Here is an 18,444-nt window from a genome sequence, read left to right as displayed (position 1 = left end):
ATTATCTAAGACTTTATTTCAGATTATGTCTCATGGAGAATGCTTCATGGCTGGGGCACTGATTCAACTGTAAATTTGGGGTCACACGTTAAATATGAGATGAGTTGGGGATTTCCTCAATCAAACTCATGTTTGGCACATGTGTAAAGAGATAAGTGTCTATGAGCATTCACCTAGGACTGCAAGGAGGCCAAAGCACTACACAGATGCAGAGGAGTTAGCCGTGTTAGTCTGTGGTAGCAAAATCAAAAAGAGTCCAGTAGCACCTTTAAGACTAACCAATTTTATTGTAGCATAAGCTTTCGAGAATCAAGTTCTCTTCGTCAGATGCATGGTACAGAAACTGGTCAAATATAGAAGAGGAGGGGGGAGGAGGGGAGGAGAGAGAAGATGCAATTAGGGGGGGAGAGGGAGGATGCAACCAAAACATTCCTTTGCTAGTAAATGTAAACATCTCCTTTTGGTATGGAGATTAATTGGCTTGTGTGAGGCTTCAAAGGAGTTTGCCGTGTTGGTTTGCAGCAGCAAAACAACCAGACCATCCAATTCCAATGTAGTATAAGCCTTCGATAACCACAGCTCTCCCCGTCAGATGCATCTGACAGAGAACTGTGGTCCCCGGAAGCCCACGCCAGGTGCCACTGGGCTCCTCCCCCCCTAATTGCATCTTCTCTCTCCTCCCCTCCCCCCTCTTCTATATTTGACCAGTTTCTGTACCAGGCATCTGACGAAGAGAACTTGATTCTCAAAAGCTTATGCTACAATAAAATTGGTTAGTCTTAAAAGCACTACGCAGTGTGCATTAAAGTTCTTATACTCAATAATATCTTTTATGAACAATTGCATTCAAGGTTCAAAATTAGTGGGAATTTCTCTTGCTTTTACATTTAGTTTTCATTTTATACTGCTTTTATGTTTAATTTTCATTTTGCGTTGCTTTTACTAGAGTCGCTTGTATTTATTTTATTAGAGTTGCTTGTTTTAGTAAATTATCTGCAGGAACACTTTAATACAGAAAAGAGTTTACAATACAAATGTTGCTAATAAAATATGCATTTAACATCCATCTAAACCAATATTTTGTCTCCAAATCAGATGCTTCTCAGAAACTTAAGAGCAAGGCATGATGTTGTTGGTCATTCTGAATTCTTTCTATACAGCTTTCAGTAATCAGTAGAGGTGTGCACCCCAAAAATATTTGGGTTTCCTGCTTTGGGAAGCAGGAAAAAATTTGGAAATACCCAAATTTGAATTTGGGTATTTGAATTGCTTCGGAATGCTCCATAAAGCATTTGGAGCATTCCAAAGTGATTCAGAGGGCTGGGCTTTCTCCCAGCACCCCCATCACCTAATCGGAAACCCAAAGTGCACACCCCTAATAATCCGAGATACTTCATCTAAACATAGGGGCTTTATTTTAAGCTGTAAGACTGATTCAGTTTTATTGTTAACAAACTTGTCTAATCCCTGCACAAAAACATTGTAACAAAGAGTGTGATAGTGTTGCTGCAAGCATTTGGCAGGAAATCCTATGGAGCATCATGGGGGGAGACTTCTGGGATATCACTTTCTGTTTCAAAACAGGAAGTGACTCCAACTATTGATCAGCACTGTTTCCCTCCCTTATTTCTCCACTGCCATTTCACTGATTTAGGGCAGAGGGTGGAGAGCATTGGCAGGAAGTCTCCCACCAGAACCAGAAAAGTTGCAACCCTAAGACTCTCTCTACACAAGACATCTGACAGATGAAGAACACATGTTGGGAGATGCAATGGTAGCCAGAAAGGTAGTTTTAAAAGACAGAGCCAGTGGCAGAGCAAAGGCTTTGTTATACACTGGAGCTGTGTGAAAGGGTTGTGAAATGCCAGAAGGGAAACTTCAGCCCATTATAACCTCTCCAGGTCCAAGCCTGGCTCTGGAAGGCAGCTCCAGCCCATTTCCATTCCTCACTGCCCTCTGATTGCAATCCCACAGTTTTAGACAGAGAGGTGAAACTGACAGAGCCTTTGGGGAAGTGAAGTTGAAATTAACAAACCCTCTGAGGAGCTCTCTCTTCCAGCTCTGTCTTTTTAAACAATGCTTCCTGGCTAACATAGTGTCTTCCTACAAACATGACAAACATGTGCTGAGTTGTCTCATGTACAGAGACTCTTAAGTAGTGACCATTTCATGTGGTAATGAATTCTACAAACTGATGGTTTGTTTGGTGAGTGAAGAACATCTTTATTATTTGTTTGTATACTTTCTTTTGGATATCTTGAATCTACTGTCCATCATTTCTAGAGGTGTACATTCTTTTTCCAGCAGAGGAAATTCAGATTACAAATATAATTTGAAAGACAGTAGTGTTGATATCTCACTCAATCACTACTATAGTTAGGTCGGTTAACAGCTCTCACATTTGTATATGAGTTTTGGGGATTCTTACCTTTGTGCTGCTATTGTTTTTTTACTTTGTTCTATTAATATAAAGTGACACGTCCTTGCTAAAGGCTCAAGTTTTGTCTCGCTTCCATTCTGCCATAAACAAACAAATGAACAGGATTGCCAACAAGATGGATTCTGTATCTTAATAACTTTTTCAGGAAGATATGTTTTATTTTAAACCTATATAGCCACTGTTCTGGACCAAAAAAGCAGAATGGTATACTGAGTATTTAGAGTTACAATACTAAATTCTGTGTACTAAGGATCAGAGAGGAAGGGGGAATTTTTTCACTGTGTAAAAACATTTAAAGCATTCAATTAAGAATAACATTGAATAAAAATATTTAAAAGATGGACAATCAGACTTATTTTGAGAAATGGTAAGAGCATATCATGTCAGTTGTTTTCCTCTGGAGTGGATGAAGTTAATTCAGTAAAGCAGGCCCAATATTTATTAACATTTTGGTGTCCATTTTTGTTTCACAGAACAGAATAAATTCTATGTGAACATTATGGGTTGAATCCAGCCAGATTTTCCACCAGATCTTGCTCAGTTCCCCTTCTTACTATAGCCCCTGCTCCACATGGCTTTTTTACATTCTAGGGTTTAAGAACCCTCAAACAGCTGCTTTGGTGGTCAAAGGGAACCCCTGTCACTCTTTTTCACCTGCAGAAATGGATCCAACTCATGGGTTTCTATGCACTTCAGTTAGATGAAATCAATGTTAGGATTTGAGGACTTTAGATATGATTTGTCAAACCTAAAAATCACTATTGGTCATACAATAGAAGGAACATTCAGATGAGCTTTATACAGAGAGCAGTATCTGACAAAATACAGCAGGGCTTTTTTTCTGGGGGGAAAGGTGGGGGAAGTCTCACCTGGGGCAACTCCCAGGAGGAGGTGGCACCCTGCACGCACACTCCCGGGATTGTGCAATGTCACTTCAGCCTGAAACAGTGGGGAGGGGGGTACTGTTAGAGCTATAATAAAATATGATTAGTTGTGATGCACAGTTTGATTTATTCAGCATCAGTTTTAGCCAACAGGGTATTTTAAACAGACATTAAGTGAATTTACATATGTCAACAAACAGTATTGCTAAGCAAGGACATGCAAAGGCAGAACCTTCATCAGAGTCTCATCCCTTTTAGTACTCCCTTTTTAATTTCTGTGTCGCACTGTTTTATAAAGGAAAAAGAATTTTTGAAAAGCAGTTTACATCACAACAGAGAATGTCACATTTTTCTTCATTTGCAAGCCAATCTTCACTTCTTGGAAGCTGAGATATGCCAACTGACCCGTGCGTGGCAGGCTGATACAACTACATGTAGCAATTTGGAGGTAATCATCAACATGAAATCACTTTTGCCCCTGAGTTCAGACTAACTTTGTATCCACATGGCCTTTCCTACTGTAGCCTACAAGTTTCCAGCTGTGATGCTCTGTCGCTCTGGGCACAGTTCAAGGTGACGCTCTGCCACTTTACGAATACAGTGACAGTTCTGAACCTATTGGCATCAGATATACCATCACCATCATTTTGGCTGCTTCTCCTGCAAACATAAGCTGTAGCAGGAAGGGGGGGTGATTTTCAAAACTGATATTAGCCAAGGGTTCTCATCCTTCCCACAGCCATTTAGAAACCATGCACGACCCAAAGCCACCCACATGGCTGGTCTTGGGCCTGATTTACCTCTGCAGTAAGTACATACGAAAGGATCTTAATTAACCTCTTGCAAACACTGACCTGGATCTATGCTAGTGCCACAGGATGCTATTTATTTTTCCTAACAGTGCAACAGACGTGAATCAACAGAGGTGTCTCGGGCTCAATGCATACTGGGAAAAGGGTCCTCATAAGCACTGCTGAGGCTTGTCCTCTACCCTTCCCCCCACTCCCAAGCTTGGAATCTGCCCATACAGCAACTGTACAGTCTTAATTAATATTTGGGATTTTGAAGCATAAATCAGACATGCTTTGAAGCATAAGACAGTCATTTAATAAGCACTGCCACAGGCATTGTTTGGCCATCGTTCAGCTTCCATGCTGGCAGCTGCACTCAGGAGAAACTGAAGGGCATTGTTATAATTCTTGGAACATTTTTTTCCTTTTACTCGGGAGTTTTTCATCCTGTGATTGGTGACATTAGAATACACTAGGAATAACATAAGAACAAATAAAAGACAATTACTATGACATCTTTGTGTCTGAAAGGCACAATGCATCATACACACAACTACATCCAGACAACCCTAGTGCATAGAAATGTCACCCACACATTCAGTAAATTACATAGGTGGCTGATTTCTACGTGATTTTCGTAGGTGCTGAAACACATGAGAATCCTTATATGAAGTAGTTTCCACATAAGGGAAGGAACTGTATACACTGCTATGAGGAAGAAGAGCAGGATGAAAATAACACCAGGTAGATAGTTAAGCCCAATCTGAATTTTGCTAGTAGAACTTCTAGAAGTTACAATTCATGTTTGAAACCAGCAGAGTTGTATGAGGAAACGCTTCACTTTTCCATATGTCACAGAACCCAAATAACTCACTTGCTATTTATAACACTGCAATCCCATATAAAGTTATTCCAGTGAAATCCCACTGAAATCAGTGGGCTTAGGCAGGGGTAACTCTGCATAGGATTGCCTTGTAAGAGTACCTAAGGCACAGTGACTTTCCCCATAATCCAGAGGAGTTAGCCGTGTTAGTCTGTAGTTGCCAAATAGTAAAGGGTCCAGTAGCACCTTTAAGACTAACCAACTTACTTGTAGCATAAGCTTTTGAGAAACACAGCTCTCTTCTACCTGGTGTTATTTTCATCCTGCTTCTCTTCCTAGGATCTCATAGCAGTGTATGCATCTAACGAAGAGAGCTGTGGTTCTCGAAAGCTTATGCTACAAGTAGGTTGGTTAGTCTTAAAGGGGCTACTGGACTTTTTACTATTTTGTCCCCATAATGTCATTTAAGTGGCACTAGTATTTGAGTATGTCTCATCTGTATCAAGATTGTTGCTGTGTTAACTGAAGACAACTTGATTTCAACGAGGTTGCTTTCAGCTATCTGCTCAAAAGACGTGGGAGCGAACCTCTTTAAACAGTCCTACACACACTCCAGATTAATCTAGTTAATATGCACTCAGGACAACTCATGTTCCCATGGTTCTAGAATACATGAACATGGTGTATAGCAGAGGACTTTGCAACCACCCTCTCAGCAACACCTGGCGTGCTCACTGACGTCTTACAATCCAATATGCATATGCAACAGGAAAAAAGGGGGTGTCTCACCGTGAAATAAGGCCACAACTACTACAAAACACGGTCACCATCTGACTGGATAACATTTGGGCCCTAAAGGCAATTGCAGGTTACCTTGCATTACATTGAGATAATAAAGTGCCCTTTATTGGAGGAAAGAGTTTAGAACTTTAGAGCAAAGAGAATTTGAGTCAAGGCTTTCCATAGGCTTCCATCTATGTTTTAGAAGTCCAAAAGATGATAGATGCCAATTGTGCAGAAGGAAACAATCACAGCTACAGGGCCTACCCATGGGCCCCAAACCATCCTCTGCAACCTGGAATTCTAACTTATTATGAGAAAACACATTAAATATACACTGTTTCATTGATTAATGAAACAAGCATCACCGGGATGGGACAGGAAAATGTGAGGAGTGGTAGTACAATGTCATTTTATCGGGTATGAAAGTAATTTTACAGCACTGTTAATAAATGGCTTTTTATTCTAACTACCACTGGAAAAGAGTTTTAGTTAAGGTTGTCAGTCTCCAGGGGCCAGTAATTACAACTGTTCCCATAATTACAACTGTTCTTCAGACAACAGAGATCAGTTCCCCTTGAGAAAGTGGCAACTTTGAAGGATGGAATGTATGGCATTATATCCCACTGAGGTTCCTCCTCTGCCCAAACCCAGTCCTCCCATGCTTCATGCCCAAATCCCCCGGAATTTCCCAGCTCAGACTTGGCAAAGCATGGAAGGGAGAATGTACCTTTAAATTGGAAGTAATTCAGTGTAGATGGATGACAGCCCCAAAGCAGGATTTTTCTTTTGGAGAGGCTTTTTTCCGCCAAAATTTAAACCTCTTGAAAATTCAGTGCAGCACTAATTTTGTTTTTAAATATTTGTACCTTTCTTCTCTTTCATATTTCACAGTTCTATAGTTACATGAAAATGCTTACAACTGCTACTTAGACTAGCAATATCTCAGAGACTGAACAAAATGTCACTTTCTAGAATAAAGTTGAGGTAAATAATGTTTCCCTACTTGTACCCACAATCCCTCCTGGAAAATTTGTTAGGAGAGTCAATCTCCTTCTGTGCAGTTGCATTAAAATTGCAGAACAAATCCATATTGCTATAATGGGAAAAGAATTTTTCCTCAATATCATAAGTAGGTCAATGCAAATATGCTGTAGTGAGGATTAAACTTCTCTCCTATCCTCTCCCAAGTAATGGTAATTTCAAATGATCCTTATTTAATTATGCTTCTGGAGTCAATGGTAATAGTATTAGAGAGTACTCAACAGCTGCTGCTCTGGTGGTTCTAAGTTCTGACATTTGAGCATGTGTGAGGCCCATACAGAATATGAGGTTTGCATGGCTGGAAATGCTAAAGAAAAGTATGCAGAAGAATATCAGTAGGTAATAGCAGCTAATTAAGCATATGACACAATATATTGTAACTAACAGAGAAACCAACCAACAGGACTGTGGAGAATTAGCTCTCATAAGAGCCTGTTCCCCTGTGGGGGGGGGAAGCCACTCAGTTAACTGGGGTGTTTTCTGCAGTGTGACAGATGTTGCCAAGTAGGCCCCCTCCCCTGCTTTAAAGCCTGCCATGAACTGTGTTAAAGTTTCTTGCATTACTGTTTTACTACCACACCGAAGATTGCCCCACACGTGTGTGTTCTGATACACGTGTCAGTTTCCTGCCTGCTTGTTAATTGCCTTGCTGCTGCAATAGACTGTGTAGTTCCCTGACTCCATGTTTGGTTAACTGCACAAAGGACTCTTTTTCTGGGCAGCCCTGCCCTGACCTGTATCTGGACTTCCCAGTGTGTGTTTGGACTGTGTTACAAGTGTGCCCCGTGCCTGCATTGCCATCTGCCACGGACTGTGCCTGTTCCCTGCTTTGGACTGTGCTTTACGTGCTGTTCCCCCTGCCTCCATGGAAGCCTGCCTAATATGGGCCCAAGCCGCTGCTAGCAGCCGGGCGCCTGCCGGGGAAACCTCCAGCGAGCCTGGCCAGGCGCTCCCTGGTCAGTTCCCGCCTGGAGCCTCCCGCGAGCCGGTCGCCGAGCTTGCCCTCGCTACCGGGCAGCCTGCTATCCAGCCCCAGCTATGCCCCGCTGGCATCCATGTTCTCAGGCAGCCAGAAGACCCAGAGGAAAAGACTGCTTTTGGAAGCCATTTCGGCGAAGCGGGCACACCACGTCCGCAGCGAGAGTACCTCGCCCCGCTCTGCATATCTTAGGAGCCGCCCAGGAGAAGGAACTAAGTGCCGACCATCCCAAGCACTTAGAGAATGCATCTCAAAGAAACCTCCGCATTCCAGAGCTGATGACATCAGGACAAGCCCTGTCCGCTGGAACATCCTTTCAGCCCACTCGGATTTCCCCCTCCCTCTTTTGTCCCCTCTTCCTGAGGTGTCACTTATCACAATCTGATTACTAAAGTGGCCCATCCAAGCCATTCAGTAGCCCATTAGACCCTTTGTTTTTGATCTGTGAGAACCACCAAGTACAGCACCAGCCCCAGGGTACGTTTTGGAGTATTTAAGCTGGTCTCTCAGACCACTCGGTGCTCAGGCCATCCTATCCAGAACCCCTTGCTGTCCGTCTGTGGTCCCAGTGCTGGCATTGGGCCACCTCGCTGTTGTGTCTCTGCTTTGCTTCAGGATAAGTGAGTATTCCCTCTACCATCGTTGGGAACCTGCTAATGCGAAAGTCTCTATATTTCCTACTCTGTATTTCCTAGTCCTTGTATGTTTTCTTGTATGTATGTGCAAGCTCAGGCTTACGCCACACTAAATACACGTGTTTGGAACTTATTTGTAGTCTGCCTCTTTTTCACTAGAGTGTCTGGAATCGGGACCTCAGTAGACATAGGTTAAGATCCGCGCTTATTTTAGTTACAGACTGCTAAAGCTAATTTCCCCTTATATTAAAAAGCAGTTCTGGTAACACAGAATGCAATTTAAGGAGAGATTTCCATAGTGCAGTACTAAGAGGGTTGGATGGGGAGGAGCTGACAGTGGCCTGGAATAAGAACTTGATTGACAGGCTTCCCTCTTCCCTCTGACTGGCTAGTCAGAACCCACCTTCAGGATGAGAGGACTGCTGACAGGATTTTAGAATTCAGTTAGGAGTTGGGATTTGAAGAGTGTGTATGTAAGTGTCTGATGGGGAAGGTCAGACAGGTGCCCCTCTGAAATGAGGGAAAGGATATCAGTTGCCCTAACTGTAACAATGTTGTTTTGAGGGAGAAGAACTTCCAGTATTAAAGCCAGCACAAGCTGAAACCTATTTACACAGCTACATTAAAACTGGGGATGTGTTTTGGCATAGAAGAATTGGTAGTAAGTAGAGACTCTCATTCCAGCCAAAAGAAATGGTTAATTTTTAGGAAAGGAATAATTCCTGCCCAATGTCTAAATGGGGTTTTGGCTCTGTGGAGGACCCCAGGACTGGTGTAAAGGGAAAACTAACATCTGGAACTAATGTGTTGAACTAATGCCTGGAAACCTAAGTTTAAAAGGGGAACTCTGTGGAGAAACTTTGTTACTGTAACCAAAGGAGTAAACAAAACACCTCTTACTTGTAAGCACTAGAAACATTGAAACTAAGCTGTAGGAAAACTGTTTTGTCTTTTACTTTTAAATTATTCTGTTCTACCAACAAATTTTACCTCAGAAATTTCATTGCCCGAGTTCCCGTATTTTATCCCTGCCTGTTCAATAAAGTTGCTGTTTCTTTTGAGAGTTATTCAGCCTCTAGTGCCATTTCATACAAGTAAGACAAAGGGCTCCTGCTTCTCCCCTATCAAGTCCTGGGATGGGCTACGAAGCCACAAATATAACTACTAATCAAGAGTGGAACTGTACGGCCATAACGTTACAACTTTGCAATCATTAACAAAGACATGCAACTTGGGGCTGCTCAGCCACAGCAGGCAAACTTAGATTTTGGTGAGAAACTCAGTATGGGGGAGTGAAGGGTGGAGTCTGTCATAACGGGTTTTCTGGATATTCAGTCTGCAAGAATTGGATCTGCTTTGAGTCTCTGTAATTCTGTACCTGAAGGGTTCAAACTGACATGTTTATTTTTTCTGCATTAGAAAAATGCCCCATTTCAGCTGGGGCTTTCAGGGGAATAAGTCAATTTGATCAGCTGATTGGCTGAGGAAACTCAGTTTTTTTAGGGCACCACTGTTGCAACCTTGCTTTTAAAAAAAATGCCAAAAAGAATGGACTAAAAAGTACAGGAAGCACAGAGGGAAACTTTAAAATATCAAGTGGGATTCAGGGGTCTCTGCAAAGCATTGTTAGCCATTTTGCAGCCTGTCCTCCATGTCAGTTGCAAGCCCCTCCCCCTGCCCAATTTGTAAGGCACTAACATTGCAACCATGCTGTTTTTTTAATTCAGGAAAAAAACTGGATTGGTTGCTGTTCAACCAAACAGGGTGCAGGGTCATAAAGGGTGAAAGGCAGGGCCAGGCTTCACACCAAAGAAAGCATTCTGCAAAAAAAAGCTGCAGTTTTCCTTCAGTGGGAAAATACATCAAGGTATGTGTGCAGTGAGAAAAGCTGCAGAAATAGCTCGATTCTGCAGCAGATGCAGCCTTTCCCCTTGCAGAATGCAAAAAAAAAATTGTCTGGGAAGCAGTTTGGAGACTGAATTGGGGTATTCTGACCATGCACACAGAACTCTGGAGAGAAATTAATGCAAAGGTTTAAGGAGTTGCTGCTGCCTCCTCTTTGGTTCTCTCTCTGGGTAAACATGATCGAGGAGGCAAATGGTGGGTTGCAGAGTTCAAACTATAGTATTCAAAAATAAAAGGAAATTAATTCATGAAATGAAAAACACAGATACCTTATACTATCACAGTAAACTGAGCACAAATCCAAAGAAAAGTAATAAAACTATATATCCTCTTTCTCTTAACTCTATACATACCCTAACTATGCTATTTATTCTTGGAGCCACAAGTCATCAAAAATAGTTCATCACCCCAACTTTCCTTTGTGTGGGGTCTTTTCCCATGGCAATCCTTAAAATCATGTGCTCAAGATGGATTCCAGGTTTAGCTTCATCCTTCATTGTTTAAGACAAAATGGCTAAGAGCTTAGGAACAGATCTGAAGAAAAATTTTTATTCATGTCCAGAGATTTTATAATCTCTTCTCTGGTCCTCCCTTTGCAGGACTATCTGGTCAAGGTATTAAGCCAAAACTGTTTGTTTTCTTCTGGCCAGAGTCATGTGTCTGTTTATGGCTCTGAATTGTCCAATGCCTGTGAAGGTAATCCTTTCCCATAGCCTTCCCATTGATACCTGTTAATCTGCGAGAAGGCATTTTGGGCATGTAAAGGGCCAGACTCAATTACTGTAAATTTGATGTGAATCCTGGGGTGTAGGTCACTTCTCCACATGGTCTATGAAAAGCTTTATTCCCTGTATAAAGGTACAGTAGTTGCTGCCTCCTGACTAGGTCTTGAGTGATTTATAAATCTGCATTGGTTCAATGCTGAACAGTTTTCTTTCATCTATGCACATATGTTCATATATATGTACCTATTTGTGGAGCTTTGTGTGCCCTCCATAAATCTAAAGCAATCCAAGACTGTATTCATATGATCACCTCTATATAATCAATCAGTTCAATATCAGAATGTCTCTGTACTTACTTAGTATAGCTATATGCTTACATTTGGAAACGAAATGATATGGTGATCCTAATGGAGAGGCACATAACCACTTTTTCAACAGAGCTGACAAAGTGCATGTGAACAGCTTATTGTACATGCAGTGTTCACAAGAATTAAACTGAAACAGGAGCCAGGTGAATAAATTTTTCAAAACTGACTACTAGTAGAGATGGGCACGAACCTAAATACAGACCAAAAACCCCCCACGAACCAGCCTGGTTCGGGGGTCACGAACCAGGGTTCGTGGAAGCTTGTTTCCACCAACTTCCATGAACTGGACTACTGGTTCGTTTGGTTCATATTAAAGGGCCAGTTTAAAGAGCCATTTCCCTGGGGGAAATGGCCATTTAAACTTTTCCTGCCACTAGCAAGCAGCAGGTACCCTTTAAACTATCAGCTGGCAGGTGGCAGAGGGGGGGGATCTAACCAAAAGAACACTTGCTTTATATTATCACACTAAGGGGAAAGTGTGCTTACAAGCTTTTCAGCACACCAGCTCATGCTGGAAGTCATATCTTTGCCAGCTTTAATTAAGGAATTATCAGGAACACAACAACATTAGACAGAACTGTGTCAGTAGAATTCGTCTCCATCCATTTCACTTTGGCATTTAATCAACTAGCAAATAATTTCCTATTTTACTTTCCAAAAGAAAAAGACACTAGTATGTATTTCTCTACTTTACTTTTCCCCCCAGTCTTGAATGTGTATGTGACTATACTGAACATGAAACTTAACATTAATCTACAGCAGAGTACAACAGGAAAGGGCAAAATTAATGACCTGTGAAATAGGAACAGTCAGTGCTTGGTAATCTATGCCTGGCTTGGCTACAGAACTTTGTATTTTCCATAGATACACTATAGTGGCCAACTAACATAGCTCATTCACACTTTCATGTGTGATGGAAGCAAAGTATATTAAAATAGTTTATTTCTATTTGGGGGAAAGGGAGGAGTTAGCCAACCAATTATCCTGGCTTATTCTGTTGATAATGTTACTAAGACAGACACCCTTTTCAAAAAGAAATGGTGAGTAAAAGATTGTTCACGTTATATTGGAAAAATGGGAGTAACTTATTGTTTTCACCAACTGCATTCTTGGCCCTTTGTAAGAAACTTTATTTATTTTTAATTTTATTACAGTCTTGCATCATTTACAATGATTTAGTTATTGGAAGAACACATGAGCATTCTAAATAAGCAGATACATACTGCAATAAATCATGTGAACAAGACCTGTGAGAGCATTTTCTGTATTTCTCAGCCATAAAGGACTCAACTTGCAACGAGAGAAGTCAAAAACAGCCTTGACCTTACACATTACCAAGTAATAAATATTCTGGCAACAAATTCTCAAATGTTCCCTATGTTTTCTAGGAATCAACTAAATAATTTTATCTAATTTCATGCCACTACACAGAATATATAGCCAAGGTGAACATAAGCTGTTCTGTTCTAGTACACTGGATTGGTAAGAAAACGGCCAAGTAACCCTTAAAATGGGTCCCTGAGCTGCTGCAGCCTAGTGGTCAGGCAAGGAGTCACTTTCCCCATTAGGCGGTATAGCTGGCTGAGAGAGGGGCTAGGTGCATGCAGTTCCATTTGCTTAGTGGCATGCCTGGGTCAGCATAGTTCAGCTGATGGGGCCAATGTGTGCTTGGCTGCCCACACTGGCTGTCTTCCCCATTATGCTTGCAAGTGGGAAGAGTCCTATGGCACCCTTAACCATCAGCTGAGGGGCACTGGCTAGCTAGAGGGGCAAGGAAGGCTCACAACTTGCCCACCCCAGCGCTGCTGCTCACCACATGTAGCCAACAAGTGCCTTGCCTGAACCCCAGCCCTGCTCAAATATGCTACCAGCCTCCCAGGTGCCTCATCCAGGCACCATGGCTGGCTCTGATGCTGTTGCTGCTTACCTGATGCTGGCTCCTTGTCCATTGTTTGATTGGCCCAGCTGCTGCTGCTACTGCTCAGCTTATGGGGATGGCAGCCAAAAAGGGAGTGTTGGCAGTGACTCAGGCTTTCCAGTCATGGCTGTTGCAGTAGTTGCTTTAAAAAGGAGTGAGAGGCAGCCAAGGAGGATCTGCATCAGGCATTGTAGGGTGGCTGCGCCTGCCACTGTCATACCCTCTCTTCTCCTGGTTGACGTCAGGAGAAAGGGCCACGGTGGGAAACACCACAAGGGCAGAGCCCAAGACAGTACGAGGGTGGGTGACAGTACCAGTAAAACACTTAAATTACTTTCAACCCTGTTTATAGGTATACCTGCTCTGGTGATTTGACCAAGATCTGCAGAAGCTGTCAGTGGCAGAGCTTCCATCTAAACTCTCTAGCTCAAACTGATCACAATCCCTGAATTTACTGATAATCTTTTTACATATTTTATCACTTGACCAGACCATCTCTAACTTTCCTTAGAAGCCATTTGCAATCCTTGAATAATGCCAATGTGAAATCTTTTAGCTGACAAGGTCAGTATGGAAGCCCAGCTTCATATTTTTAATCTCCATTTTAATAGTTTCATGCATGCATCAGTCAACCAAAAGAGATGTTTTAAATGCCTCATTAGCTTTTGAGTAGAATCTGAGAATTCCCCCATTACTTACAAATATTAATGCCTCACCTATCATATTTAAAGAATGGTAGTAGTGCACCCAAATGGCACAATCAGCTTGTGGAGCTCCAGAAGTGGAAAGGGGAGGGTAAATTTCACCCAGTTCTCCTTTATCACCACAGCCTCCCCCCCGCCCCGCAACCCAGATGGCACTTTCTCCATGAAGGTCTCATAACCCCAGACATTAAACGGGGAAGGGGAACAGGCAGAAAATCAGCATCTCCCAGTTCCTTTTCCTGGATGTTGGTAGGCGACAGTTCCACCCGAGGAAGGCTCTGCATTTAGCTGAACAGTCTGGGAGGATAACAGTCCAACATATTTAAATATTATGCAGACAGTCAACATCTTTTCAGAACAAAAAGAACAAGGAAAACTTTCACTGTGATAAAAGATTATGACAGTGTTGTTGTGAATGGAAGGCCCTGGGAAGGTGCTTGTGTGTTACATATATTGCCTCTAGTGTCATAATAGGTATTGCCAGTGCCTCTTTATTAAATGAAAGGGTCCATTCATCTTGCCTACAAGCCTTGAAACCCTCCCTTTAGCCCCACATGTGTTGCGTGGTTGTGGTTTGTCTGTGATGAGGGCACAGCTCTCTACGTATGGCCAAAGGCACTCCCCTTTTTTATTAAGACTTTGCTTGCCTTGGGACTAATAAGATTCAAGCAGCAGCTAAGCTATGTGTGGTTCTATGAATTAGTTGATATCAGCAGTTGAGCTCAGGACTTGTCACAGAGTTAATATGAAAACTGCTCTTCTGAACATCCCATGTTGGATCTGCATTAACACAAAACAATTTGTAGGAAATTCAGGCCATCCTGGAGACATCAGTGTTAAATTATTGGTGTGATGCCTGTCATGGCATGGAAAATGTATTTCCATACCCTTGATAAAAATCAGTAATAGAGCATCATTGCCACCTGCTTTGCGCTACTCCTAAGCAATTTCAAACTTGAAGCAACCAAGTATGGCCTAGTGAAATGCTTTTTCACTAGCTGTAAACACTCTCAGACATGGTTTTAATGTTTACACATCTAGAATTTTTGCCTGAGAAGAACATTAGAGAAGAGCACCATCCTGCCAAAGGTAAAATACTTTAAAATCCCACTGGCCTAGAGAGCTCCCAAGATGAGGCAAAGTGGAGCTCTGGCACCTGTGAAGTACTCATACAGCAACACTAAGAACAGCGATCCCAGTTCATAGATGCTGCTTCTGGAACTCCCTGTGCCCAGCACACTGACAACTTTTAATAAAATGCTTCATATTAGTAACAGCACAGGGCTACTCATAGCTCCTCTTCCATATTTGGTTTGCTCTTGCAAATTAATTTCTAGAACTTTTCAGTCATGTTCACTGGTAAACAATTACTTCAACTTTGAGCACTGTGACACACAGAATTCGTTAACAAGGGAACCAAACAGTCAGGTACAGCGACTTTTCAGTTAAATAAAGGAAACCAGTTCCAAAGGAGGCCAACTGTTGTGCTGTATCTTTTGCAAAACAATTGTTCCCTTATACCATTAAACAACTCCCCAGAATATATAAATCAGAGATCAGGAGTTCTATTTCACCATAAAACACACTTTGTCCATCTTACAACTCCTACTGCAAAAAGAACTTTTATAGATAGGATTTTGGAAAGTCAACTCTATAAATGGAAAATAGGAAATATTTTTACACCACAGGAAAATCTGCAAACTGTAAATGATTAAATGCAATGGCATTTTATAAATTCTAACAAGGCAATCCACAGTTCACTATAAAATCTTTACAGTATTTTTTCCTACAGTTAAGCAAATATGTCTGAGCTGTCTCTCATTCACCAACATTAAAAATAATGGTTTACTTTTTAAAATAATTTATTTCAATCCCCTCTCAAAAAATAGACATTGGTTTCAGGTAAGTCCCACAGATTTTAATGGTGTATATGAACAAGTAAAACAAAGCATAGGAATACCAAAGGATTGGACAACTTCGCAAAAAAATTAACAGACCTATCAGATATGTAAACACAAACCTGTTTTCATCAACTAATCAAGAGATCAAGTACACTGCACCTTACATCATAAGAAATCTATTTTAGAAAATGCTACTGTTGATGAAACATAATAAATTTATACCATGCAATGCAAATTCCCCAGTAAAGATGTGCAGTACTAGGTAAGACAACTAGCAAGAAAACATATTGTACATGATTAAAATTCTGTTTTATGTCCCCAAATTACACTCTGTTTCTGTGACACTTTGCAAAACCAAGACCAGAATGGAATTGCGACAAATATTTGTCTTAAATAATGCTGTCCTATTATCAGAGTATAACTCAATTTCAACTTCGTTGCTGTAGGAAAGACTTCTGCTATTCAAATAAAGCCGACTCAGAAAAAAGACAACTTTTAAACAGCACCAAGATCACAAAATAAAAAGATAAACATGTTGTAACAAGTGTAGTTGTATAATGCCAGCTTGCTGAAGCGTGCTTTCCAAACCTCTCATAAAGGGCAAACAAGGAGCATTACATTTTATAATCCTGGCTCCACATAACGCTCAGATCGCAGGAAACAAAGTATGTTTGGTGAAAGGAATGAAGAGCTCAAACAAAGCTTGCCACTTACCCTGCTGCACGCACCATGGTCTTCCGATACTCCAATAATTCCAATACACTAAGAGTTCTTTTATTGTCTGAAGGAATAAAGTCCTTGATGAGGCAAAAAGGAAAGTTCTCAAGCTAGAAGCCTGAGAGAGACTGAATTTAAACCCCAGCTCAAGATCTGTGTTCTCTGTGTCTATCTTTAACTTGCAGATGATTCGGTTTCACATTCCACTGAAGTCCTGCTGGCAGATGCATTTGCAAAGCTTACTGATCGCAGGCATTCAAAGACACTCCCTTTCTCTCCTCTTCCCCCTCCCCCCTTTGCCACTCCATCCCCCTTTCCCTTCCTTTCCCCTTCCTTCCAAGAGCCCCATGCAAATGTTTTTTGATCTGTCTTTGCAAGATGAAAGAAGAGGCTTTCACCGATACCTGCTATGTTGGCAGAGATGGAAACCAAGTCCTCTTGCCATGTCTGCCATTCAAACTCCACCATGGCTTTACAACCCAAAATAAACTGCCTTCCAGATTTGGCTGCCAGGAAAGGAATGTTCTGCAAGTGACATTCCTGCATGCCCGCACCAACACAGCACAGAGCTGTTGTGCTTTCTAACAGCATACACAGCAGGGATATATGACTGAGTGAAAAGAAGAACACCCCCTTGTGCTGCACCCTTGAATAAACATTGGTAAAACAATGCCTGTATCCCCACCCCCCATGCAACTGGCCTGCAGGTAAGTGTGTATAGGATTGCAGTCTTTGGAATGATGAATTGTGTTTGTAGGTAAAACCAAGTCAAAGACTTTTTTCCTCAGCAGCAGCCAACCCGAAGCTCATAGGCAGATCATGGCAGAAATAGTTATCCCTGTTCCTTGCCTACTCCTATCAGGTAATCAGAGACGTATTGCCTCTGAACATGGAGCTTCATTTCACCTATTTAAAAAAGCTTACTTATCTGTGTAAAACCAATTAACTGTATAAAACCAATGGGGTTAACCAGTTAAATCTGCATATTTACATAAGAATAAAATGATAGCATGTTTGTTTAGTTCATTTTTATACTACCCTTCTTTCAAGGAGCTCAGGATGGCATCCATCCTTCTCCCTTCCTCCATTTTACCACCACAACCCTAACTTCAGTGGGCTTAGGAGGATGTAACTCTGTTTAGGGTTGCCCTGTAAACGATCTAAAAGAGCTTTAAAAATATCTAGGCTGTTTTCACATGCACACGTAACCTCAGAGCATGAAGCGTCTTCCTAGCATGACTTCCCGGCACAATGCCCTTTAATGGTGTGATGGTGTCAGAAAACGCGCCATTAAACGGGATCGTGCCAGGAAATCATGCTAGGAAGATGCTTCATGCCATGAGTTTTGCATGATTTTCTGGAGGGTTAGGGCGTGTGAAAATGGCCCTGGTATTCTATTAGCGAGTGAGAGAGAGAGAGAGAGAGAGAGAGAGAGAGAGATTTAAAATGTGGGGAAGTACATCAGGGAAGAATGCCAGCGTCACTTTCAAGAAAAAGGCAGCCAACACTCCTGCCACACCTAATATTAGTTAATGGCAGAGTCTACAGATTTCAAACCCAGCCACAGTATGAAATGGGGACATAGATTAACATTATCCTGGGAGGCTTCACAAAGATGCAAGATCAGAAGAAGAAGAGGGAAACAAAGTAGAAGGACCCAAGCCTCTAGATGCTAATCCACTGTCGTATCAAGTTCTGGCACGGAATCCAGTATTGAAGTTTAGAGTACTTCCATCTGCCCGCTTCAAGATCCATATCAAGGGAGGCAAAGTGACTACAGAAGATCACTTTACCTGATTATCAGAATTCCTAGGAACACCTCTATTATAT

At 41.7% G+C, this 18,444-nt stretch overlaps 1 protein-coding gene across 6 annotated transcripts in view; it reads right to left on the bottom strand.

Annotated features, from left to right (window-relative positions):
• The window catches only part of DTNA (dystrobrevin alpha), a 236,753-nt gene extending 219,669 nt beyond the window's left edge, over positions 1-17,084 (bottom strand). For 5 of the 6 annotated variants that reach the window (XM_054984554.1, XM_054984556.1, XM_054984555.1 and 2 more), the window contains exon 1: positions 17,019-17,084. In XM_054984554.1, the coding sequence (XP_054840529.1) occupies positions 17,019-17,068 (50 nt within the window). In that variant the 5' untranslated portion in view covers positions 17,069-17,084. Of the gene's footprint in view, positions 1-16,611; positions 16,792-17,018 lie in introns of those variants that run through there. The other variant, XM_054984557.1, reaches the window with a different exon arrangement.
• Positions 17,085-18,444: the final 1,360 nt, after the last annotated feature.

This window comes from Eublepharis macularius, chromosome 7 (genome assembly GCF_028583425.1).
Source record: "Eublepharis macularius isolate TG4126 chromosome 7, MPM_Emac_v1.0, whole genome shotgun sequence".
NCBI classification, from domain to species: domain Eukaryota; kingdom Metazoa; phylum Chordata; class Lepidosauria; order Squamata; family Eublepharidae; genus Eublepharis; species Eublepharis macularius.
Note: the sequence above shows the minus strand (reverse complement) of the source record. Positions and strands in the feature narration are given on the sequence as shown.